The sequence below is a fragment of the Podarcis erhardii genome, assembly GCF_964252035.2.
Source record: "Podarcis erhardii genome assembly, chromosome: 6".
In the NCBI taxonomy this organism is placed as follows: Eukaryota; Metazoa; Chordata; class Lepidosauria; order Squamata; family Lacertidae; genus Podarcis; species Podarcis erhardii.
This window is the reverse complement of record NC_138510.1, coordinates 22,478,315-22,505,655: the sequence shown is the minus strand read 5'-3', so window position 1 is coordinate 22,505,655 and position 27,341 is coordinate 22,478,315. Positions and strand designations below refer to the sequence as shown.

Here is a 27,341-nt window from a genome sequence, read left to right as displayed (position 1 = left end):
ACATAAATTTATGTAGCCCTTGAACTAATTTCATGCAGGTGGCAAGGACAGAAAAACGAGGATAGGGGGAGCATAAAGAGAGAAATAAAAAGGGCAGCCCGGCCCATTTTTGCTTTGGTTATTCACCTTACTGGAATGTGGCTCTCAAAAAAAAAAAAAAAAAAAAAAAAAGGTTCCCCACTTCTGGGTTACAGAATACTTATTTTCTTGAAGCATAATTTAAATTGCCTGGATGCAGAATTCCGTTCCGTTCCATTCCATTCTATATTATGTGAAGCACTCCTCAGTCCTGGATATAGCTGGAAACTATATGAAGTGTAAAGATTATATTCCACTACAACCCCAAATTCAGCTTTTGCACAACATACTAAAATGTGCCTTTGACCCTCTCTGAGGCGATGTGCCATGTGTAAATGCTGTCAACACGGGACAGATTGTGAGAAAGAAATCAAATTAGCACTGCAGCTGTTGCATATTTTACATTGGCATTGTCGACTGATTTAAGTGTTGTGTGTGACAGTGCTCTGACCTTAATGTAGACTTGGAGCTTCCTGGCTCAGTTTTGCCCACAAATATTTGGGACCTAATTAAGGCCGGTTGCTCTGTTTCGGTTCATAAGCACGTTCGTTTGAGAGACGGGGGCGTGGGGGGAGATTTGCTGTTTCGTTTCTGCACTGAGCTAAGGCTTACCAATATGTAAACAATAAGGCAGCCGATGGCAGTGCTGCTAGGAGACGATGACACAACCCAGTCAGATGAGGACAGAATGAAATGTGAATCCAGAAGTCACCTTGTTTAATGGAGGCGGGTCAACTGCTCAAGTGTGTTCAGTAGGATCTTAGTGTCACGGGTGGGTGACCTTATTAGTGAGCAATGCACACATCTGACAGCTCTCTTCACACCTTCTCTCAACCAGCCCTCTTCAGTGAAATATATCATTGTACAGGTAGATGTACAAAGATTTGGCCAATCAAAATGTTTTATGGGCTTCAGGACCATTGCTTTTCCTCAGTATGCTGTTGGGAGTAGAGGCAAAGGGATCTTTCAGTGTTGGTTCTCACAGTTGTTCATTTTTCCAGCTGCAATTTTCTGCAGCAACTTTTACAAATAAAATGGTCATAAAAGTTCTCAAGCATTTAAGTGCAATTTTTCCCCAATAAACAAATGTTTGTATGCATGTGTTGACTAACGGATACATTTCAGCAAGCAGTTTCTTAATATACAATGCATTTGTGTATGTTACCTTCACTAGTACATGCATTTGTATGCATACTTTACCCTAGTATATGCATTTATTGTACATATTACTTGCATTGAAAAATTCAGATAAATGTGAATTTAGAAGGATGTCTGTTTCTATTCTCATATTGTTTTGGAAAATGTGTACATGTTGCAGAATTGCATACAAAGATGTGTTTATTAGGAGATATTTGCTGATGAATTTTCATGAATACTTTCAATAAAATAAATGTGCAAACTAATGTGGAACTGTGGAGAACTGAAGATCAGAAAAGTTGATAAACTGGGAAAAATAGAAATTGACAGATTCACCCATTCCTGTCTCTGTGACAGTTTCTAGTCTAGTCTAGTAGCAGACTATGAAAGGGGGGCTATTTAAACCAGAGAACTGTTATGAGAGGAAGGGTTAACTCACACCCTTCTCCGCCATGGCTGTGGGGAAACTGGCAGCCTTCCCTCAGCTACATTTCATTAACAAAAATATAACATTGGGAGATCACAGATATCCCATCAGTAATTAATAGTTTGGCCTCAAACCAAATAATAATTAAAGTTTTAGAGAGACCCTTGGTCATCTCTGAAGAAAAAGAATGAAACTTGAAATCAAGGCGTCAAATCAAATGATAAATCCATATTAATCACAATGCACTTACATTCTGAAAATGGGTTGATCTGCTTTTATTACCAGATAGATAACAGTCAGAAGGTATAAACTAAGGCATACAAAGTGCTCTTAGCATCACTTGTGATAGCTCCACTAGTCCTGAGTTAGGATTGAATTTATATCTTTTATGTGCAAGTTCCAAAATCTATGCCCAAGATTGCCTTGGTGTTCGTAATGTGAGCTTGTATTGTAGGTTGCTTCCACGCTAATACTTTGTTCTGGAGTTGCCCCTTCAGTCAATGTCATTGCCAAATTGTTGCATTCTAGTGCTTTCTGTGTTGTTCTCCATTGTTTATTAGACCTAGTTTTTGATAAAATGTGAATGTAGCACCTGCCTGCCCAGTAACAAAGCATTACTAAGGCTTTTAAGTACTACTTCACTTTTAATTAAAAGCTTCCTGCTCGCAAGGTCTGCCTCCTTCCCACCCCCTATTCAGCACAGCTATGGGGTTACTGATGAACTGGCCCTTTTTTCCTTAACTGATTATCTTCTCTTCCCTCTATGAGGTGATGAGACTGTGATGAAGCAACCTTGGTCCTTCCCCTGTGGTTTTGTTTCTGCCTTATGCTTCCTAATTCCACTGGAATTTCATGCTGGTTGACTGTCTCTTGGCGATGTTCAAAAACCTCTTCTTGCCTTTTCTAGGTCCTGAATACTTGAAGAGGCGACTGTTCCAGGAGCTCATGGAGAACGAAGAGAATATAGAGAATACTGAAGAGCCACCACCTGTGGAACAGCCACCTCCACCACCACCTCCAGAGAGCCCTCAGGTTGATGAGCAAGATTCCACCAAGCCCAAAGAAAGTCCTGCTCGAACGCCTTCACCAGCTGGAACACCACCTGAGGCCAAACGAGCTAAGCAAGGTTCTCAGAAAAGCCCTGGGAGCTGGAATGGAGATCATGGCAAGGATGGCAGCGGCACAGGAAGTAGGCCCAACACACCTTCTAAAGCTTTGCTAGCACCTGCAGAGAAGGCAGCAGGTGGTAGTAGGCCTGCTTCCCGGAGCCCCAGCCACCCTAGCCATGTGAGGGTTGCTGCTGACCAGATGGAGATCAAACCCCTTCAGAGGATACATCAGGAAGGCGACGTTGCATTATTTCAGGGCTATCACAGCTATGCTGTGAGGACCTCCCCGGTTACTCCCCCAGTGGACTTTGAGGAGGAATCATTCCCTGACTCCAAGTTGCCTGCCAAGCCAAGTTCCCCAGAGCCCAAAGCAGATGTGAAGGCCATTGAGCACAAACCGGAGCCACAAAAGAGGGGAGGTACACCTGTCTCTCAGCATGAAGCAGCTCACGAAGAAAAAAAAGCACTCAGAGCAGAACCTAAGCAGGATCTCAAGCAACATCCGCCACCAGAACCCAAAGCAGAAGAGAAAGCCGAAGCTGCAGCTGAAGGCAAGCCTGAACGGAAAACTGAAACGAAGGTGGTGGCCAAAACTGACCCCAAGGCTGTGGTGAAGAAAGTTGCTTCACCAGAGGCAGCAACGAAAGAGGTGGAAGAGCATGAAGAGGTGCTGCTACATGGTCTTTATAAAGGAGAGGGGAGTGTTTTTTTTTTTCCATTGGGGGCTGGATAGGGGAGGGAAAGAAGCAAATAATAATCTGAATCTCCTTTTCAATTTCTCGTTTGCTTCACTGCTGTCATTTGTGCCACATTGCTTTCATGTACAAAAACTGAGGTGGGTACATAAATGCACGACATGCGTGCACCTGATCAGGACTACTGTCTACATGTGAAAACTTATTTTAAAAACTACAGTACTGTGTGAATTGTTATGTGTTCCATTCCCTCAGATGGGGCTGTAAGGTACTGTGAATTGACATTTTTAAGTCAGGTCAATAAATACTACCAGATGCAGATAGGATTTACTCAGGTGTAACAGTCTGGGGTGTTTTTGTGTGTGTGTATCACCTATCCCTTTTCCACCTCCTGCCAAACAATTTAAAAAAAAAAAATAGCTAGAGCAATCTTCTAGCTGTAAAGTTTGCTCTGTGGTTCAGAAGATTTCTCTCTCTCTCTCTCTCTCTCTCTCTCTCTCTCTCTCTCTCTCCACACACACACACACACACACACAGAGAGAGAGAGAGAGAGAGAGAGAGAGAATCACACAATATATTGTGTGCTATCTATATTTCCAGTACCACAGCCATGTTAAAATACATGTCGTGGTTTGTTGAAAATGTTAACTTTGCTGACTTACTGCTAGGGTGAGTGTTCCTGGATTGTAGAACAGGGTTGGCATCAATGGCAGCTGGTGCTCATTGGGGCTGGTAGTACAGAGGGTAGCTGATGATTGGTGAACTCAGGGGTAGCATAGGCAGAGTGAATGGAAGGCAGAGCGCTCCAAGGCAGCAAACCTATTCACCCCCACAGAAGAGTAAGTGAGCATCTTGGAACTTGCTTCTGAATAAAAAATGCACATGATTCTATTCATAATCATACCTCATCAGTGTAATTAATCACTTCATATAGTGATAATACATGATTCTGATAGAGAAGCCAGCAAATATTACCTTCAAGAACAGAGCTATTAATCCCAAACAGCCCAATCCAATGCATGGTTACTTGGAAGTAAGCCCTGCTGGGTGCTCCCAATAAAGTTATACTGCAAACTTCCCAGCCTGGTGCCCTCCAGATGTTACAGTTCCAACCATCCCTAACTATTGGGCTTGCTGGCTGCGGCTGTATAGAGTTGGAGTCCAACAATATCTGGAAGGCATCAGGTTGAGAGCAGCTGGTGTATTGGAGTGCCGGGTTAGAACTCCCCTCTTTTTCTCTTAGCCGTGCTTCTGTGTCTGACATGCAGAAATTGAACAGGTATGGCTATATCCATGGTGGGGAAAACATCTTCCAGCCTGAGTTTCTGCCTGTATACATAGAAGTTATTTCCCCCCGAAGTTCATATGAGTGTAGCATTCACCAGCTTTTTTAAAAAACAGGCTAATGCTGAACTCACAGGAGCAGAGCCAGCAAAACAGGGATTGACATTCCTGCTGTCACTCTACAGTCTAGAAAAATACCTCAGGTGGTATATTTGCAGAAGACAAATTTGGTTACCATCTTTTCTGTGCACAGGGCTCCAGTGCCTTTAACAGCTGCAGGAAAGGCAGGTATGCAACATGTGTAGCTTCTCCCAAAATGAAGATTTAGTGCAGCTTGCTCCAGGCATCGAAATGAACATTACCCCAGATATGGTGGCATGAGACTGACCTGCACAAATGTTTAGGTGTGGTGATGATGGAATGAAAGCAAATAACCCTAACCCTATTGATTTCATTAGTACTTACTGCAGGACAAGGGTGGCTAACCTGTGAATGTTGTTGGACTGCAGCTCCCATCAGCTTCAGCCATCATGGTCAGTGGACAAGGATTATGGGAGTTGTAGTCCAAGAACATCTGGTGAGACACAGGTTCCCACCACTGCTCTACAAATTGCTTCTGACAGTGGTGGCTATAATGCATAAAAGCCATTGACAGAACTATTTTTGCTTTCACAAGTGAGGATTTTTTTCATCTGTGTCTTCTAAATCACAGTAGATAACATTATACTCTTCTTGTTGTTTTTTTCCTTAGGGACCTAACACAATCATCATTTGCATGGTCATCCTATTGAACGTTGGCCTCTCCATCTTATTTGTCCATTTTCTGACATGATGAGATGCTAAGACAAGGTAAGGGGGACAAATGAAATGGCTCAGAGTGCCCTATTGTTTTGACATTTTGGGAAATGAAGACTTCGCTTTGGAACCTTTTTGTAAAAGGACAACTTGGTTATCTGGCTACACATCAGTGCACAACTATTGTTTCCTGTTTTGTGAAGAAGAGGAGAGCTTCCAGTTCTGTGCATGTTTATTTCGAAGCAGTTCAGTGAGGGGTTGATCCCAAGAAAATTTGCATACAGGGTCACAACAGGATATCTACCCTCTCTCCATGTCCCCCCCTCCCTCTCTCTCTCTCTCTCTCTCTCTCTCTCTCTCTCTCACACACACACACACGTTTCAGATCTTGAATAAAAAAATAACAAGAAGCTGCAAAAGCTTCCTTACAGAACCACACTCATATACACAAACTCCTGTAAATACATGAGACCCAAACCATCTCAGACTTTAAATACTAGCATTAGGATTGTGAATTGGGCCAGGTAGCTTACAGGCAGTCAGTGAAGCACTTTCAAGATTGGTGTTACATTATCCCATTTTGCTGTTCTGCTCAATAGCCAGTGGCTGCATTCTAGCTGTAGCTTCATTTTCAAGTGCAACCCTACATAAAATGAATTGCAATAATTCAGCCATGACTTTTGCTGGGTTAAGGCCTCTAATTCTTTGTTAAATAATTCCTTTATCCTGACACCTCTTGTTGAAAGCTTTTTGGAGTGTGACATCTTAAACATTAACTTAAACCAATAATTATATTTTCTATTACCATTGCTACTCCCTGTTTTCTTTCTCGCTGATTTCTATTCTTACAGAAGTTTCTGCTGACATCTATGCCTTGCCAGAGGTATAACACCATCCATTCAGAACCATCTAAAGAGGGAGGAGCTTAGAACCCAGTGTTGGCATTGTGGTCATGAACTTCCATAGAAGGCTTCTGAAGAGCTTGTTAGCCTAGGCCCCCAACTATAGACGATCTCTTCTGCCCAGCAGGAAGAAACCTTGACTGTTGCATCCCTCTCCTCATTCTTCCTTTTGTTGTGAATGAGAATTGCCTTAAAGTTTCATAACTTTGTTGATACTGTTGTACTGCAGTTTGAAGAAACAAGGATTCATCTGTAATTGTGGAAACACAAACAAGGCAGTCTCTCCTTCAAATTCCACCTTGAAAATTCCAGGCTTCACTGGAAGACTCGTCGTTATAAATCTCCTGAAGAACACCATGTTTCTAAGCTATGTAGCAGCCAGGAATAATTGTTATAGCTGTTGATTTAACTTCTCCCACCCAAACCAAGATTGTTATGAATCCAGTGTTAGGAAAGGTTAGGCTATGCTCCCCGCTGCTGCATAACTCTGGAAAAAGTTCTGTGTAGAAGTCCAGATTTTAGAGCAGGCAAAAGCCATTTCCTTGAGTAGTGGATCCACATTAGGATCCAAGTGAATCCACAGTGGAAAAAATGAAAACACCCATGGATTTCAGTGTAAGGATGCTTCAATGTAGTCTTATAAGCAGTCCCTAGAAATGAATCCTCTGCAGTTCTGCCAAGTAGGAATTAGATAGAGTGAATCTTTTTTAGAGTTTAAGAAACCTTCTCACTAAGGGCTGCATTTTGAATGTGGTTCGCAAAGTACTGGTAGATGAAGTCAGTGCTCAGTTAAGCAGTGCCTTGTCAGCATCCTCTTGTCATTGGAAGTTGCCTATTCCCCAGAAGTTAGGCCAGCCGTGAGATTCACTTATGTTTTTCTCTGGGTATTCAGATGCACATATGACCTGGCATATGCAGAACCCTAAAAAATGTAATGCATGAATCAGCCCTAAATGTGTTTGGATGTTTTTCCTCCCCTCCCAAAGCATAGACTTTGATTCAATTTCAAAAGCTTTAAAATGTGCCTTATTTAAAACTGACTGTGAACTTGTATGTTTGCTGACACTCCTTGGTGCAGCAGAAGCTGGTTAAAATGAGAAAGTGGAAAAATGTTGAAAAATGTTGGGTTTAAAAAGGAAGGCTCCAGTTGCAGTTGCCAAGCAGTGAAAGCCTTATAAATATGGTGCCATAGACAGGCAGCAGGTAGACACCAGGGTAGTATTTTTTTCAGATCAGATTACTTAGAATTCATAAGTCGCTGAAAATGAAATTGGGAAGCAGGAGTGATGACATTTTGTGCCTTTCCCACTTGCTTTTTCTACTTTAATCAAATTATATTGTAAATTGGAGGAAGAGGGATACATTATCTCTGCCCAGCAGCCCATGTGTTGGAAGAGGCTTCAGCAAAATGCTTAGCCATGTTTGAGGAACATCCGCAGAACATGGGGTGATAACAATTTAGTCAGCCTTGGGTTTTATGATTACTTTTTCTCTTCTAAAGGTGTTTGTAACAAATAGGCTGTTATTTGCTTTTGAAATGTGACAACCTGTTTCCTGGCTCCCTAGCCACCAGATGTCCAATTTCAGTATGCAAACTGCTTTATAACTATGTATGTTATTTTCTTTGAGAGACCTCAGTGGCCTTTATTTATCATGAAGCACAAAATCTGGTCCTTTTGAAAAAGGCAGAGATTGTTGCCAACCCTACCCCCACCTCATAAACCCCGCTTCATACAAATATGATGTTCTGCTGTCTCATTCTTGTGCTTTGTTCCTTACAATGTGATGGGGAAAGTAGGTAGATTTGCTTTATGTGGCATATATAAATATATGAACTGGGATCGAGAGGGCTTCTTTAGACGTGCCCAAAAGCTTGTGTGCATCCACTGTGGGGTTTGTTTGTTTTTTAATTCATTTGAACACCTGAAACTCCATGCCAAATCCCAAGCTGCATTTGAAACTCATCACTTTCATGTGCAGTTTGCCATTCAGCACGTCATGACTGCAGTTTAGTGTACAGAACTGTTTGCGTAGTTCTTTGAATCCTAACCATATGTGTTGTATGTAGATCCGGAGGGCTTGTGCAAACATGGTTATCCCTTGGTCCCTACAACCTGTAGTAACTGCTGTGTTTACATACAGGTAGCCACAGGTCTACCTCCAAGAAGTAATGATAAGTAATTCAGTAGAGCACAAACGGGTTACGTTTGATAATGCAGCTCCCAAGCAGTTTCATATTCCCTGCCATGTCTTTCTAGAGTCTTGTGAACCCCAGCCTTCCGTGTTTTTAAAATGGCAATTTCCTAGTCCTCATTGTTCCAAAGATGAGCTTGAACGTGACAAACTTTTAAAATGAACAAACATCATGCCTCAAATCCAGAGCCCCCTGTGAGCCCAGGTGCACAAATGATGGAGACTTTTCATTTGCTTCAATGAAAGGGGCTCTGTGCACATGCATTCATAATCTGCCCTCTCTTTTAAAGCGAGTTGAAGGGTCTTGTTGGTAGGGGAGCGGCATGTGTGCAGCGTAGTGCTGGCATCCTCAAAGAACTGATGGATCAGAACAAATGTATGCACAAGCCTGCTGGGTTTTTTGTTTCCCAGCGTGAGCAAGAACAGGTTTACCTCAAGTTTCCATGCCTTCAAAAGTAGGTGTCTGTTGTTTGATTTTTCAGGTCTTACAAAAACGGAAAAATGTTGTCACCACCAACAACACACCTTAATCACAAGGTTTTTTAAAAAATAAAAAAGTGTATGGCAATTTGTATAATATCGTCCAGGAGTTTTCATCAGTTGTTCTGCTGGATTATGTGCAATAATAAAATGTTTTCTTTTGCTCACGTTACCCACTGTAAATTTTTAGATCGGTGGCTGTTAGAAATGGTATATCTCTGATATTATGCATTTTAAGTTAAATGTTAACTAGTCTTGTTCCACAGAAACAGCAAGCCACAAATCTAGGTGCAGCCCGTCAAAGTTAAGTCGTTTTCAGTACCGTAGCTTTCAATAGGACCGTTTGAATGCATAATAAAATCTCTCCCGTTGAAATCAATAAGGTGGAATCACGTCCCAAGAGATCTGGGGTTTAACTGATTTGTGTGTCAGGTTGTTATATAAACTGCAAATAATAACATACTAGTGAGAACTTAAGTCAGAATGTGTGAGATCTGTTTCATGGTGGCAAAGTGCTTGGCCCCAGCTGAGAAAGTGTAAATGTGAGTTAAAACAAACGTGTGAGGAGAGGGTAAGAAAAGCACATTTATTTATTTAGTTATTTCAAAAGGTCAGGCAAGTAAGGACATAGTAAGGTCACTGTGTGCTTGAAGCAAAATTATGTAAAAATGTAAAACTCAGGAACTATATTCTAGGGGTTGGAAGTCTGTAGGAAAGCTACTGTTCAGTGCTACCCTAGCAGAGGAGGGCAAGTTTAGCCTTCTTTAAAAGCACACCCACCCCACAAGCTCTTTCCCCCTCAGTTATACAGGTTAGGCTGTCGTTGCCGAAAAAAAGATTCAGCTAAAAGTTCCAGCTGCCAGTACAGATTAAAACCAGCTAAAATCTAGCCTAGTATGAAAGGTAGAGTGCAAAGTACCTGCAGGGTAACTGGAACGCTAAAAATTGTGTAGTTGCCAGTACAAAAAACAAAAATAAAGTAAGATCTAGTCAGTCCATTTCAGTAATATTACTAATAGTGTGTGAAGAGGACCACAAAGAAGGAAGGTTAGAAGGTCTATCCGCTAAGACAGGGTTTTGCAAACTTGGGTCTCTTCCAGCTGTTCTTGGACTACAATTCTCATCGTCCCTGACTACTGGGTCTTGCTAGCTAGGGATGGTGGGAGTTGTAACCTAAAAACAGCTGGAGACCCAAGTTTGGGAAACCCTGCCCTAAGGAACCACCACCACTTGAGTCAGCTGCTATTGTCCACTCCCCATTTAATCAACACTCATTGTCCACTCCTCTTCCCAGGGGATGGCTGGATTTGAACCAACCTCCTGTCCTCGTTGCAGTAACTAGCCAGACATAAAAACGTGGAGCATCCTAGCGAGTGGAGCCCACTCCATTCGCTACAAGGAGCCCCAGCGGACCAAGCATCAAGGCAAGTTTGGCAGCAGGGCAAGGAGGGTCAGGGCATCCTACCCTGCCCCTCCTTTCCTTGACCTAAAGAAAACTCAAACGATCAATAAAGCACCTACAGTAACAATTGTGCAGGTAGAATGCCAGCAGCTTATTGAAGGAAGGCTGAGATCTAGGGTTTCCTAGGCTGCAGAGCCAAAATCCAAATTGGCTGTATTCTCTGCTCTCTGCAGAGGCCCTCCATCAGCCTCCATCAGCAGGAGGGTTTAACCATCCCGTCATATCTCACAACAAGGCAGACCTGCAACAAAGTGTTGCAGTGTGGTATGCTCCCTTGTTCAGAATTCCACCACTCTATTCTAGTCTCCTCTTCAGTTTCGGGGGGGGGGCCTCAACAGCAAGTGAACATGATCAGTCCTCAGGGGATTGCAAGTCTGGGGCGCGGAATCACTAAAGTTATTTTGTATTTCTTCTAGCTTGGGGTTTTCCTCAGGCCTCCCTATAGTGTGTGTGTGTGTGTGTGTGTGTGTGTTTCGTTGTTTTGGCTACATAACCAACGGAACCTGCAAACTGAACATAGGAAATAGAGGGAATGATTATCTGATTCCTAATAATAATAATAATAATAATAATAATAATAATAATAATAATAAATTTATTTATACCCCGCCCTCCCCAGCTGAGACCAGGCTCAGGGCGGCTAACAACCAATAAAAAACAAGTTTATTGAAATGCAACTTAAAAAGCAAGATTACAATACAACATTAAAACATTAAAATGCAGCCTCATCACAGGAGGAGAAAGGAAAAAGAAAGAGGGGGAGGGAATCAAATTGACTCCAAGCCAAAGGCCAGGCGGAACAACTCTGTCCAAGCAACCACAAAATCTTGGAGGAACATGGGGGGGGGGGGGAGGGAATATAGATGAAATAAGTAAATGCATTTCTGTGTATGCCAATTTGTAGCTGGAGTAACTTGAGCAGATTTTAAACCAACAGGAATGATCAATAAATCTTGTCAGGCCAGCTCAAGGTTGGCTATAGGGTAACTTCAAGCAAGAGGAGGACTTGAATGGAAAGCAAACTAACAATTTCAGTCAAGGGCTTTTGAGTAAGTGCTGTGTAGGCAATGAAGGGGCGTCAGAGACACCCAGCCACCTCAATCAAGAGCATAAAAAGCGGGTTCATGTACTTGCAGCCTTCCATGACTGGAGAGAAGACTTCAGGCGGAAAACAAGGAAGAGATATGAACCGCAGTGGCTGGTGAAGGAACATGGGAGACTCTCCAACCCACTGACACATCTGATTGCTGTGAGATGATATGACAAGGATAAGATTCCATGGTTAATGCCTTGAAGAGATTCCAGGCCAGAAATACCAGCTGCAACAGAGTATAGAGAAGCTATAAAATAACGCCTCCTTGGTAGAAGGTAGATCTTGCCCAAGACAGCTGCTATTCCTAAGTAGCCTCATAATTTGTGCTGTGGGAGCCCCTACTGGAAATGAGAGGCCATTATGTGGCCCTTCCAGATGGCCTGCTGATTCGGCATTCACCCTGATTTGCTTGCACTCAAGTCATATCCAGACCATTTAAAGCACTTCTGCCACTTTAACCACCATGTGACGGCAGCACCCTTAACAAACTACAGTTCCCAATATTCTTCAGGGGAAAGCCATGATGTTAATCCAAAGTGTAAGAGTGCTTTAACATATATGGTGTGGATGTGACCAAAGCTTACATGATGTTTTAGATTGTTTAGTGTTTATTTAGCATTTGTTCTGATTTGTTTACGGTGTGGTTATATGACATGCTGCATTCCACACTTTTCAGTGCATTTCCCCATCACTTTCCTAACAGCAAAAGTGTCATTTCCTCCCTTAAAGTGGATTTCTTGCACTTAGGACAACAGAGCATTTTCATCCACTTTGATTACACAAGTCCAAAGTTCCAGTATGTATTTTAATCCCTCCTGCAAAATACTGACTGCTTTAACAGTGATGGCTTTTCCCAGAAGACACTCACAGAAAATGATATTTCAAGCAGTTGTGCCTTACCTCCAACTATTCTTATGCTTCAGGGCTAAATCCATACCTCATTTATTCAACACTGACAGGCAAAATTTAAGCTTCAGCTTCCATCAGAGAGTTTGAGTCACATTCCCTGCTCTTGAAACAACCAATCTCCCATCATATCCCATTATCATATCTCCATATCACCAAATATTTTTTTTAAATTTTTTAATAAAAAAAATAAAGGTAACATTTTGTCAATGCACAATGTAATGTAATATGAATTAAGAAATTACTAGGATGTAAAGGAAAGTCAATAGAACAGGAAGGAAAAATAGAAAAGGGGATGTCATCTATATAAGATGGAAAGAGATATTGTATTATATAAACTTGCATCCCACCTCATGAGAAGAGAAGACTCCCTGGAAAAGACCCTGTTGTTGGGAAAGATTGAGGGCACAAGGAGAAGGGGACGACAGAGGACGAGATGGTTGGACAGTGTTCTCGAAGCTACTAACATTAGTTTGACCAAGCTGCGGAGGCAGTGGAAGACAGGAGTGCCTGGCGTGCTCTGGTCCATGGGGTCACGAAGAGTTGGACACGACTAAACAACTAAACAACAACAACACCTTGCATCCCAGTACCATATGAAACAATCCTATTTCTCTTCTGAAAGATTTTCTTTAGGTGCTTCCATGTTACACCAACACCTCCCAGGTTAGGGCCTAACTACACATGATGCGAACTGCATGTTGCCTTGGAAGGATCTGTATCTTGAATGGGGAATATAAAGAATTGTAATAATAAAGAAGCACCTACCTTCCTTATGGTAAAAGTTCCTCCTGCACTGCAGTCAGCCTTGGGGGAAAGCTTCTCTATTAATGATACAAATAAACAAATGAAAAATAAATGAATGAATCCACCATGGATCCTTCACATTCAGTGGTGATGTCACCCCTTAAGTGAAGTTCACCCCATTTCTGCCTCAGTTTCGGGTTTCTCCTAAAAGGTCTGCAGAAAAAAATTGTACACTTCATGTGTGTGTGAACATTTCTCTGAATATACACATTTTTATATGCCATTTTCCCTAATGCATGCATTTTTGCACACAATTTTTCTCTAATATATACTTTATATGTTATTTTCACCCTACCTTCTTGTACACCTTTCGCCCTCTAATGTACACATTTTCCTACATATTTCTTTGGTAGGAGAACTGCATCCTGAAATTCAGAGAAGTGCAAATTGTCAAGCTTATCTGCATTTCGTTTCAATGTATTGATACCAGAAGTGTGCATGAGGGAGGTGCGCATAAAATCCAAATTTCTCCCCCACTGCCTCTAGGCTCATGATTTCCAACTTGTGCACTGGTATCCTCTGCTTGGACAGGGTGACGACAATGCTTTATCCGTAGATTTTAAATGGCTTCAGCATTCACATCTGCAAAGCTAACAAATATTTAGATAGGACATATGCACTGCAACATACACATTGATGAGAGCTCATCCCAAGTTCTTTGCGCAGAGATTTCTGATCGAAGCACACAAGAAAGCTCATCAGATCACAATTCCAAGCCCTAGTGAAAAAGTCCTTTGGGAAGCCTACAGTGGTTTTTTGATAAATGAAAGAGCTATGAGATAGGGTGAAAATCTTATTGGTCACAGAGCAGAGGAATATTCGCAAGGAGCCTGTAACCTTGGTGTCTAGCTTCCATGAAGGGATATTGTTTTAAAGAAGGGTTTCTAAGGCAACCTATGTTGTCTGCCTTATCCTTGCCTCATTTTTATCTCTGGTTCCCAGAATGGCAGCAGCACCATAAGCAATTGGGGAGAAAAACAAAAACATTCTATAGAAGAGAAGACTCTACAGTGAAAAGATGACAGTAGAACCAACACACATATTCTAGATGTGTACTGGAGTATGCCAACTCCCATCAGCCCCAGCCAGCATAGCCAGGGATGAGGGATGATGGAAGATGTAGTCCAGCAACTTATGGAGGGCCACAGGTTCCCTGTCCCAAAGTTAGTATTTTTGGTATGTGACTCACATCTGGGTTTTGCACCAAGAAAAGGTGGGCTACACCACTGGTAGCATCACCCTAGGAAAGTGGTCTTTCTTTAACATTAGCCCCTAATGCCTCTTTCTTCTGGAGAGAAGATGGAGTCTGATGAGGGCAACGCTTGAAGGAGCTGCCCAGATCCTGGTCTGCAACCCTGGTTCATATGGAGCACTTAAACCACAATCTCCCAGTGTGGATGTCACGGGAAACTGTGGTTTAAAAAACCAAGAAAATCCAGGAAACGGGGTTCCAGGTTTCATCTGGAGGGACCAGGTTGGTTAGAAACACAGGCAAGAGACATTTCTGATACAGCCGTACCTTGGTTTTCGAACAACGTAGTTCTTGAACATTTGGCTCCCAAACGCCGCAAACCTGGAAGTGACTGATCCAGTTTGCGAACTATTTTTGGAAGCCAAACGGGGCTTCCATGGCTTCTGATTGGCTGCAGGAGCTTCCTTCGGTTTCCGAATGTTTCGGAAGTCGAACAGACTTCCAGAACGAATTCTGTTCGACTTCCAAAGTACGACTGTATTTCTGATAAACCTGCTCTTAATCCACTATAGCAAGGTCAAGTTGTCCTCATGTCAAAACGTATTTTAAAAACTTTTGCCACCCTGGGACGGCAGAGCACAAAGCCATGTCCCTGCCTCTCAATCATCCCTGCTCTTTTAATAGCTTGAATATTCTTGGGGGGTTGTGGTGGGCAGACATGCAATTCTTCACAAACAGAACTTCCTTTCAAGTCAAAATTTTGTCCTGATAAAAGGCAGACGAAGAATTGGCTCCCTGCAGCAAGCCAGACATGAAGAAAGGCTTTTGTTTCTCTGCCAGCCCACAATGGTCATTGTTCACCAATAATACTATGCAATAGAGCAGAGTTATCAGATACAGAAAGGGAATCCTCTTCTTATGTTTCCAATTCAATAAAACAACTGGAGCAGACTTTCTTCTTCATAATAATAACTCCCCTGCCTGGGTTGATGGTCTGGAACTTTAGAGATTTGAGGCTGATGCATTGCACTGCAGGAATCTAAATCAGCATGCTTTTTTCTTTAATGAAGAAAGCTCCACACAGGAACTACCAAAGTGGGACTACCCAAGTGGGGAATAAAATTGTGTGCAAAAATAAGCTTGGTATATTGGCTGGCGGTGTATACTCTTGAGTCTCATCCAACTATTTTCATAATTGTTTAACTTTTAGTCCATGATCTTGCCTTCTTTAAGTGGGGTTGTCAAAATTGGTGCAGGCGCTGCTCCTATACCAGGAGTTAGGAACCATCTGCCTGGGGGCCAAATCAGACCTTGCATGCTTGTCTCCCAATTGCTCATTTGGAACCAAGGCATGCTGTCAGCACCAATCAGCTGACTGGTGGCGGTAGCTAACCTGGGTGGGATCTGCTGTGCTATGGGGTTCCTGTTATGCACTGAAGTTCTCACCCTGGGCCAGCAGGGGGATACTGTAGATAGTTCAGGTCCACATATGCAAATAAGGGTTCGAAAGTGACGTTCAGTGATTTCACTTGGTGTTTCAGCTCAGTGATTGAGCTCCGCTCAGAGGGTGGCTGCATCTGGCTGTGCTCTGTTGTCTATCCATCCCATCCTCGTCGCCAGTGTTAAGTTGTGGGTGAACATATCAGATGACACAGCAATTCTTTAAACAGCTCTTGTTTATTCACAGGCCAGAACAGAACTGAACTGAAGGGTTCAGCCAGCCTGCTTATATAGAGCTCCACTAGAACGCAACAGTAACCATTTTCTGTAACTATCCAATCACTGAACGTCACTTTCGATCCCTTATTTGCATATGTGGACCTGAACTATCTACAGTATCCCCCTGCTGGCCCAGGTGAGAACTTCAGTACATAACACTTCCTGATTAGAAATGCCCTTAGCACAGCCAGTCCCTGCCCCTGATCAGCAAGGACAACAGGCCATGATGGGACTTGTGCCTTCAGCAGGCTTGTTCCACAGCTGCCAAAACAACCCTAGAAAGAAGCAACACTTTTTATGGTTTAGTGGAATCACATATTGCACACAAACAGAAGCATTTCAACAAAAAAGAAGCTTGTTCGGTATTTCCACAGAAGATGAACCCAAACCATTAGATGAATTGCTCTATCAAGAGCCATTACATTCTCATAAATGAGTTCCCAGCACTCAAGAGTCTAAAGTCCCTGAATATAATAGCTGCTGTGACTAATCCAGAGCAGCAATCTCTCTGTATGAGAGCTTGTATTGATGGGATCTATTAAGACAAAGAACAGCAATCATGGTAGAAACTGTTCACCAGCCTGGTCATTCAAAATCTTCAAGCAGGGAAGCATTTCTACTTGGTATTGTAGGTACTGATATTAATAGACAAGATAAAAAATTGTTTTTATATGCGACAACTGCAGCAAGAGTATTATTGGCACAGAAATGGAAGCAAGAAGAATTACCGACAAAAGAGGAATGGCAGATGAAATTAATGGACTGTGCAGAATTGGACAAGATGACTGGAAGAATTCGAAACCAGCGGGGCCAGAAATTCTTGAAAGATTGGAGTAAATATGTGAGTTATTTGAAAGACAATGTACTCACTACGCTTGTAGGACTACAAGAAGTTATGTAAGGAGAACGATATGAAATATTACAGAAAGACTTATGAGAAGGGATTTTAAGTTATTGACTATTAAAAGTAATAGTTAGGGCAATAAATGTAAGATTAAAAGAGGTTTGAAAATCATTAGACGTGGTTGAGGGAAGTCTTAGGCTAAAATAGCCAGAGAGAGAGAGAGAGAGAGAGAGAGAGAGAGAGAGAGAGAGAGAGAGAGAATGAAGGAAGGGACAAAGGGAAGCAGCAATAACCAAATCTACAGTTGTAATAAAATAATAATAATAATAATAATAATAATAATAATAATAATAATAATAATTTTTATTTATACCCCGCCCTCCTGGGCCAGAGCTGGGCTCAGGGCAGCTAACACCAGTAAAATTACAATAAAAACATAATGGGGGGGGGGAACCAATTTAAAAATACAGGTTAAAATACAACTATGTCTCATTGGCTACTTACCTCCTTCGGATCAATTCTGTCCTGGCTGCCAGCTGTAAAACTGGCTCCCATTTTCTGATCAACGGACAGCTTCAATATCTATTAATTTACACATGAGTCCAGAGTTAAGCTGATACAGGGAAGGAGCGCAGCTTTGTGGTGGAGAGCATCCTATGCACACAGAAGGTCCCAGAATCAGCCCCTGGAATCACCAGGTAGGCCGGAGAAAGATTCCTTCCCCAAACCCAGGAGAGCGCCTGTTTGTCAGTGCACACTGGAACATAGGAAACTGCCTTATACTTGGTCATTTCATTGGTGTATCAAGTTCAGCATTGCCTAAAATGACTGGCAGTATCTGGGATATGAATTGGGATCTCTTGCAGCCCTACCTGGAGACGCTGGGCACTGAATCTGGGATCTTTTACATGAATGGCCGCTCCCCACTTAAAACGGGGGGCGCCTTTTGCGTGGACGCGTGCAGCCCTGGATCTGGAGTGGCCCCATCAGCATAGGCTTTGCCTTCCCTCAGGTGGGATACCTGGAGGTCCCCGCCTACCCCAGCGAGTTGTCCAATCCCACCTGGGGGAAGTGTTGCCAGGGAAACCAGGCCAGGTAAGGGGAGGGATTACCTGCCCACACAATAGAGGGTGGATCTTAATTGTTAATCCTCACTTGGCTCCAGAGCTTCTCCCACCCTACCCACCCTCAGTTAATGTCTTCTTTTGCAGGTTAACTTTTCTTCATAGGTTTTGCAGGTTAACCTGTCTCCACAGGTATGCGGGCGCTGCTACGATAAGGTTGCTGTTAAAGGGCCGGAAAGGAATTTCCCTGCATTGGCAGGTTTCACCTTTCCCGTAGCAAAACGTCACAACTTTGGCGGGATCAGGCCTTGGGCGGAATCCTTTAGTCCATCTTCCTCTTTGCGGCGGCGATACCAGGGTTCCCCGTTAAAGGGGTTTTTGAAGGGAGGCTTTGGCTGTACGCCGAAAGGTCGTCATTGCTCTCCCCTGCGGCGGCGTAACGGGGGCGGCTATCTCTGCTTGAACATATGTTCTCCAGAGCCGGCCCATCCCCCCCCCCACACTGGATAACCCTGATGCTCCCTAGGTCCCCGGCTGGGGACTAGGGAGGGAGAACGCCCAATGCCTGAGCCAAGGTCTACCCACATTTGAAATTTAATAAAGTTGTGGCCAATTTAATCCCATAGCACGTTGTCTAGAGTCGTTATTCCACATGACGGGGGGACCACTCGGGATCTGGGGACTCCGCCTGTCCACGCAAAAGAAGGTGCTTTGCCATTGAGCCACAGCTCTTCCAAGTGTAGACAGTACTGAGGTTGAGGAGCCAACTGGATTTTGTATGGCAGTGCCTGCATTTGGAACTGCCTGCTCTAGATAACGCTTCACAATACTGTCACTGTCCTTTCATAAGTAGATAGAAAAAGTCAGGCCCCATCTGCACTCTACATTTAAAGAAGGACACTTTCCTCAAGGCATAGCTGTCTACGTTTCCCTTTTTTAAAGGGAAATTCCCTTATTCCGAATAGGATTCCTCGCAAGAAAAGGGAAAAGTTGACAGCTATGCCTCAAGGAATCCTGGGAACTATCGTTTGTTAAGTGTCACATTAAGAGTTAACCAACTATAGTTTGTTAAGTGTTGTTAGGAGAACCTTATTTCCCTTCAAAGAGCTACAATTACTATGGTTTTCTGTAAGAGGGATTGAATGTTAAACCACTCCGTAAATTGTAGCTCTATGAGGGGAAACAGCACTCAGCATTCTTAACAAACTACAGTTCCCAGGATGCTTTGGAAGAAACCAGATGTTATGCAGCCCAGTTAGGCCCCAGGAGGGAGTTAATCAGCCTATTAGGCCAGTAGGATCCTAGAATGCAACAACTGATTGGCCAGCAGGAGCACCCCAATCGGACTCCAGGAGGGAAGCAGAATCAGCCAATCAGATGGGACCCATTGTGTAAATAATGTATATAAAGCCAGAGGTTTTGGGGAAAATTCATTCACTGTTTCACGAGCTGCAATAAAGAGCATGAAATCACCACGTGACTCTATTTCACTATGACTGTGTAAAGTGTCATGGTGCTGCTTTAAATATATCTCACAGGTGGGGTCGTAGTCTGAGAGCAGCAGGTCTGAGTACAGATGGTAGTTTTTAAGGGCTTTTGTCTATACCACAGTTGTATTAACTCCTTTAATAATTATGTCCTCTTCGTTAAATGTTCAGAAAAAGTCAGAAGCCAAAGGCAGTATAAGTTCCTCAACTACGTTTATTCAACATTGTCAATGACAATGGCTCACTCATAGGAAAACAAAACCCGAACTCACAGGACTACTCAATAAAAGCCTCAACATGAACTGACCGTTGACAGTTGACAGTTGAAAGTGCATGCGCTTACTTACCATTAGAACGTTTGTCTACCAACGCTTATACGATTGGTTAAAACACGCCTTGTAACATAAAAAGTGTTAAACCCAATACATAATACTAGGCAATCCTGGAAACTAGTTCTAGAAGTGTGGGTCTCTAACTGATCTTTTTGTGGGGAGGTTAGACAATGAATTTGCTGGTATATGATTGAATCGTACCTGAAAATATAAACATCTTAATCTGAGTCAGTTTGTTCAGTGTTAAATCCTGACAGGTAATCTTTGAAAAGTCTTTCATTCTCCTCAGAGGAACTGGGATTCCAGATGCTGTGTGCATCCTGTATTTAATTGAAGCATAAAGTTTTAAACTTGTGCACAACCATCAGCTCCTCCTGGTGAGAATGGTCTGCAGTTCAGCAGGGCACTGAAGATCCCTGAGAAGAGATTAATGAAAATATACAGAGATCCTGATTACACAACACAATTATGCAACGCCAGCATTAATTAATGAAGTGCTTGGGGAAGTGTCAAACTTTTGTTTGTCATTTCTGGAAGGAAACTTTGAACAGCCTTTTTCTTCAGTATTGATCCCATTCATTAACTCATTATTACTAGGAATCCAGAAAATGTTGATCCCAGTTTGTTGCATTCAGGGCCTGTCCAAGATGTTTCACTACCCGAGATGGAAGACAATATATCCTGCCCTCATTTCACGTGCTTTTATACAACTGTTTGACTGGTTTCATGTTGAATTTTTGTTTTAATGATATTAAGCTGTTTATAAATTATTTTTATTAATATGCATTGACTGATCATAGACACCTTACTAGACCCAGCAGAAATATTTCAGCTAAAACAGAACTTTTCAAACCCTAGGGAGCCTATGAAGTTTATTTTGGATGGGGGTTGGGGATTCTCAGTGACAAAATCCCGTTTTTTTAATTGAACACGGAACCAGTCAAACAGTGGTATAAAAGCACGTTAAACTAATAACTGGCTTCCCCCTCAACTGCCATGTCCTTTTGTGACATCAGAGGCATTCTGTTGCTAATGGCAACAACTGGGGAGGCATCAGCAGAACCTCCCTAGGCCTCACAACTGTGGAGGCACCTCAACAGTAATTTGTTTATTATTAAAAATATTTACAGCTCCCTCTTCATATATACTCATGCAGTGTGTGTGTGTGTAAGAGAGAGAGAGAGAGAGACCATAAATTCAAATATTTCCGCTGTCTTTGAAGAAAAAGAATCACAACTAAGGTAGATGCATTTAGAAAAACATGCATTTCCACTAATTTCAGCTTGGCAACTTGAGTTTCATCTATTCATGAATGTCCACCAGTTCTCTATCACATACCACATTTACACATACCATTTGCCTTACCTGCATTTGAAGCCTCCCTTTCATACACGCAAGCATATGCCAACCAATATGCGTGAGGAATGCCAATGGACATATTCACTCATCTTTCACTCTCCGTTCATTTACATCAGTGCCCCAGATTTAGCCCACAAATATCCACCAGTTTCTGTCCACCAGCTTCCAGATGCGAATGTCAACCAGCTTACATCCACAAACACCAACCTGCTTCAGGCTCAGGGCATCCACTGGTTCCCAATGTGATTTCCACCAGCTTTCACCCGCTAACACCTGTCAGCTTTTGCTAGGCCCATCGCTAGACATCAGCCAGCTTGCAACTGTGAATAGCAGCTGCCTTCAAGCTGTGATCCCACTCAGGAAGTAGACTTGCTTTATGGTCACCCCCACAGCACCCCACAGCCAGGTGACTGCCTGCATCCACCTGCCACTTCTCCTCCAGGTGGAAGAAGACTGGGCAGTGCTGGATGTCAGAGCTATTGCCCACTGTGTTCTGTTGGGGGAGAAGAACAGGCCCCACCTTTATATCCACTCAGCTGCCATGTACTTTTGTGACATCACAGGTAGTCCGTAGCCAACGGCAACAGCTAGGCATCATCATCATCTCCTTGGGCCTCACAATTGTGGGAGCATCTCAGCAGTAATTGATATGTGTGCTTGTTTATTATTTAAAACATTTAAAGACCTACATGGACTGATACCAGGGAGGGCAATAAAAATGTTATAGGGGACCTTTTTCAGCAAAAGGGCTGCATTCCCCTTCAGAGAAACACCCCCTCCCACCTCAGGATTGCATGCCAGCAGTGGTAGTGGGGTCACAGGTGGAGGGGACGAGCCAATGTGTCTCTTAGCTTGTGCAGTAGGCTCCATTTCAGCTATGCGGAAGTCAGAGGTTTCTACGGGCCCCGCCAGCTCATCTTTCAATCCCCTTAAACAAGAAGCATTATGAAAGTTCAAGGAAACATTCCAAACAAGCAAAAGCACTTGAGGGTGTAGAGTACAGCTGGTGAGGGGTTTGACTTGGAGAGAGGGCTGCACTTGACTCATGGGCTAGAAGTTACTTACCCCTGTTGCAAATCCCAAGGCTTATATCCAACATTAGTTCTATTCAAAGTATTCTTCTTTCTTCTTTGGTGATCACTCATAGCCGAGTAAGACTGCCTTCCATAAACACGGTTTTAACAGTGAGTCCGTAGGTGACTGTGGAGGCCAGTTCTGGATCCACACGTCCTTCCACAGTGGGGACATAGGTTTCTGGGAGGAGTTGATCACGGTGTGGATTTGCCAAGCGTGCCTTCTCTTAGCACGTTTCTCCCTTTTACCTTTTCTATTCAATGTAGGCCTATTGAATCAATAGTCCTTGTACTTGAATCCATATATTTTGATGGGTCTGCTCAGAGTATTTGGACATCATTCAAATTATTACAAACACCAGCATACAAAGACAAGAAGAAAACTAAACAGAGGAGGAGGCTAAAATGCTAGTTTCACATTAAAAGCAAACTAAAAAGCCTGAGGGCACTTCTGAATAGGATTGTCAGGTCAGGAATATCCCAGACTCTGAGGTTTTAGGCCACAAACCTCAGTGATGTCATGCGGCAGGTCCCTGTGATGTCACAGAGACAGGCTCTGATGATGTCATTAAGCATGACACATTAAGCATTAACCACAGCATAGCACCTGAAAATGAAGAGCAGACTTTTTCAACCTCTGCCTGTTGTGAATTGTTGTTGTGAGGGAAACATGTGATACTTCTGGTCTCATCTAATGGATCTCAAATGATCCCAGGGAGGGGGGCCTCCCGTGATTAACCAGAAGATCTGTATGGATTTGGAATTTCTGGATCCATGATCCAAATCTGTATCTCGATTAAAGGGTTGTTGAACTTTACTTAGGCACCCTGAGCTTTCAGGCAGGCAAACTTGGGTATCAGCAGAAGCACCTGGCTTTGTCAAAAGAGCCCTGGCATTGTGGGTGCAAAGCAGAGCAGGACTGGCATCAAATCACACAAGTGACTGGGCATGAAAACACATTCGATTCCTGCAAATGGAGCAAATTGGGAGCATTTAACTTACAGAATGGAGAGCAGGGGGGAAAAACACAGTGGGCATTGCTTCAAAACTGCTTTGGCAGGGAAGACTGGGTCAAGGAGACAGATGACACCATGGATTTTCTTAATGTAGGGTAATTACTCACCAAGGAAGGCATAGGATGACAGCTACTTTACCCTTGAGATGCCAACCATCCAGCCATCATAGCATGCTAACCACTGGTCTTCTGGGGGACAGTACCAGGCGTCTGCAAGTAAGCCTATAATTATGCTTGCTTTGAAGTAATTCCAGTTTAAATCAATTGTGTTTACTCAGGAGTAAACATGGTTAGGTCGGAGCTGAAAGTGCAGAGTGTAAATATGTACAACTGTTTCTTAAAGCAGATGTATTATATGTGGGTGGTTCCTAAGAACAATAAGTGAGTATATTGAAGGTGGAATTTACTTGCAATTCATTAAGTACCATTTCAAGTGATTGCCAGGATTTCTAGCTGTTTGCCTCTTTAAAAAGTGGTTTTGTGTAATACTGAAGTGGAGATGTTCAGATCTCGCATGTAGTGAGATGCACGAGCAACATGTGCCTCCAGAACTCCTCTGTTTCACTACAAGTGCGCAATGAAGAAGTCTGTGCTTCTCAGGGTTCCCCTTTTGCTTGTTAAGAGATGAGAGAGAGAGCAGAGGTTTATTCGGTTTCATTCATGAACTTTCCAAGTGGCTCAGCACAAGTCCCTCTCTCCCTCTCTCAAGTCCCCATCCTTTAAGCAAGATTAAGTGTGGTGACCTTTCTCCCAGAGCAGTTTGGAGAATGGATGGAAAGGAATGGCAACAGTGTTGGTAACTGACTAAAATTAATAAGTGGCCTTTGTACCCTCTGGAGGGCAGAAAGCAACATGAGTAAGCTGAACTTTCATGAGGTGGCGATGGGTTGAAGGAGTATATATGTAGATAATACGCAACACAGACTGCTTGGGCATCTCTTGTGAGTCCAAGTGTGGCAACCACACAGGGTCCCCAGACGTTTGATGGTCTATTGACCCTGTGCCACCACTGTGATTGCTTTCTTCACTGCCACCAACCTGTTTCTCACGGGTACACACTAAGTCCAGACAGTTGTTAACATTAACAAATAATCAAGTTTATTTTATAGGCATGAACAAGCTTATGGTTTCAGTTAATTTTTCTTGTCAGTTTCTTAATCTTAGTTCCTTAACTGTCCTATTCGTTCCTAACAACTTCAAACCGATTATCCCATCTAACTATCTGACTCCACCTAACAGTTCCTCTCACTCTCTCACCACACAACTCGACCAACCCACCGACTTATCCTCCCTCTTCCTTCTCCAACACCCCACTCTCAACTGACTTCCACACAACTCCAACTCTCACTCTAACTCCTCCCCTCTGTTTCCACGGGCCAATCACTTCACACTCATTTAACCCTTTCCTTATGACCCACCTAGGAGCAAACGCCACACCAAACACCTGCTTTCTCATGTTAGCTGCGCAAAGTTTGAAAAGCAGACATGTTGGAGAGTTCCCACAGTTGGAGCAGACTTTGGCTCTCCACATCTCTGTATCTTGCCTGCATTCTAGTGCATATTTTATTCCCAATACACACTTTTTAATGCAATTTTACCTAATATAAATATTTTTGCAAGTATTTCCCCCTAATATAATGCATTTTATCTGTTATCTCCACTAATACATTTATTTATGAGCACTTTCCCATAGAATATACCTTTTTTTAGCACACATTACTTGGTTGGCGAACTTCACTGCAAAATTCAGAGAAGTGCACATTTTGAAAGATGGCCGTGCTTCAGGTTTGCACATGGTCTTAAGAAGCATCAGATAGGCATATTCGCCTTTAAATGAGAACTGAATCAAATTTGTCCCCCGCCCTTACTTTGTGTGTGTGTGAGAGAGAGTGCTTGAGACATAAAGTAAAGCCCCTCACAAACGTCTTGAGCTGACAAATCAATACTTATAAAAGGACCATGTCCTTGCGGCCAGCTGGAATGTAGAAGGAGGCATTTGGAACGGGGAGTGCAATTCTGGGAGCAGCTGTCCTAATAATCTGATCTATTTCTGAGGCTGAGAAGTGTAGCAAATCCCTCATGCTGTCTACTTGAGATAAACATTTCTTTTAAATAACTGATGGTATCAGTTTCCTCACTGCCTGGCCCATATCCTCAGTCCCATTGAACCTGGGAGTTTGCTCCAGCTGGGATCTCATCCAGTTCCCACCTGTTGACCGGCCAATTTATCTTTGTGGTCAAGTGCACAGGACCATGGTTATATTAATGGCCGTTTTGTGGCAGGCATTCCACCCCCAGATCGAAAGCCCAAATCTAGAAAATTCAAATGTCATGCTTGAGTGATCCTGGCCCCAATATTTGAAATTTTGAAATGCAGTTTAAAAAATGAATAAATTCTGGCAGGGAGCAGGATGGTGGCAGGTGGAGAACTATGGCTATGAGAGAGGTCATAGAACTACGTACCACCACTTACCAAATGTGGCTAGAAACCATAAGGCAGGAATTGGTAGCCATATAGGGCATCAAAGGTCCAACCCTTTCGCATTGAAATCCATGTAGAAATGGGAGGAGACAGACTTAGTCCCGCCCCCAGGTAGAACTGGGATGGAAACTATCCCTATTAATACATGAATAGAGATTAAGTTGCTTTTGAAAGCAAATCCCACTGAATAGGTAAAAGGTAAAGGTAAAGGACCCCTGGACGGTTAAGTCCAGTCAAAGACAGCTATGGGGTTGTGGCACTCATCTCGCTTTCAGGCTAAGGGAGCCAGCGCTTGTCCACAGACAGCTTTCTGGGTCATGTGGCCAGCATGACTAAACCGCTTCTGGTGCAACAGAACACCATGACGGAAACCAAAGCGCACAGAAACGCCGTTTACCTTCCCGCCACAGTGGTACCTATTTATCTACTTGCACTGGTGTGCTTTCGAACTGCTAGGTTGGCAGGAGCTGGGACAGAGCAACGGGAGCTCACTCCATCGCGGGGATTTGAACCGCTGACCTTCCAATCGGCAAGTTCAAGAGACTCAGTGGTTTAGACCACAGCACCCTCCTTGTCTCTACTGAACATTCTCTCTGTGATAAAAGTATTTTTTTTTTTTTTGGTCCTGAATCTCCCATCATTTAGCTTCATTGGACAACTCCAGATTCTAGTAGTATATGAGAGAAAGAGGCAGAGAGAGAGACAGACAGACAAATCACTTCTCTGCATCCACTTCCTGCTCACTGGTTTTGCGAAGATGTGGAGCTGCTTCTAAGCACTCTCTGAACAGAAAACTTAGGATGCCCTCAAGTATGTGCTGATTGAGGAGCTCCAGGGGTTCTTTCAAAACATGAATTGCAAAATAAACAAACAACTTTTGACAAATTGCATTAATATGATGATGGGAGGTGGGCAGGAGCTCAGCACTGCAGGATTCCACCTCTTCACACTTGCTGGATGTCCCTGACTCTGTAGCAATTTACCTTGCCTGCTAATTGCCATTCTGCACTAATTAGTGGGGAGAGTCCTGAGATTCAGGGTGGGAGAGCAAAACAGATTGAACTGGAGAAGGAACTGGTTTATATCAATCCCATCTACAGCCCCTCAGCAACTCTCAACTTACTATGACTTTTACAGTGCAATCTTCTCAGAAGGAAGAAAATGAGGATAGGACTGTGGCCTTTATATATTTTATGCAACCCCCCCCCCCAAAGCATAATAGAGTCATATCTTTCTTTTTGATAATGTCTTACTTCCTTTTCAGGAAGTCTTTAAAAATGAGATTCATGTTTCATTTATATTCTCTCTCTGTCTTTCTGAATAGTAGCCATTCTGTGACATTTCAGATTGCAAAGTCTTATTAAATATGAGGCTGTTGCCCTAGGGTTGGAATGAAAAACACCTTA

General features: G+C 43.0%; 1 protein-coding gene and 1 long non-coding RNA gene across 5 annotated transcripts in view; both read left to right on the top strand.

Annotated features, from left to right (window-relative positions):
- The window catches only part of JPH2 (junctophilin 2), a 68,055-nt gene extending 59,890 nt beyond the window's left edge, over window positions 1-8,165 (top strand). For 2 of the 4 annotated variants that reach the window (XM_081867663.1, XM_081867665.1), the window contains exons 4-6: window positions 2,550-3,450; window positions 5,484-5,579; window positions 6,377-8,165. In XM_081867663.1, the coding sequence (XP_081723789.1) occupies window positions 2,550-3,450; window positions 5,484-5,562 (980 nt within the window). In that variant the 3' untranslated portion in view covers window positions 5,563-5,579; window positions 6,377-8,165. Of the gene's footprint in view, window positions 1-2,549; window positions 3,451-5,481; window positions 5,580-6,376 lie in introns of those variants that run through there. The other 2 variants (XM_081867664.1, XM_081867666.1) reach the window with 2 other exon arrangements.
- Window positions 8,166-22,943: 14,778 nt separating this feature from the next.
- On the top strand, window positions 22,944-26,820 carry LOC309345218. Its single transcript, XR_014158108.1, has 2 exons — window positions 22,944-23,669; window positions 26,607-26,820. It is a non-coding gene; the product is annotated as an uncharacterized lncRNA (long non-coding RNA).
- Window positions 26,821-27,341: the final 521 nt, after the last annotated feature.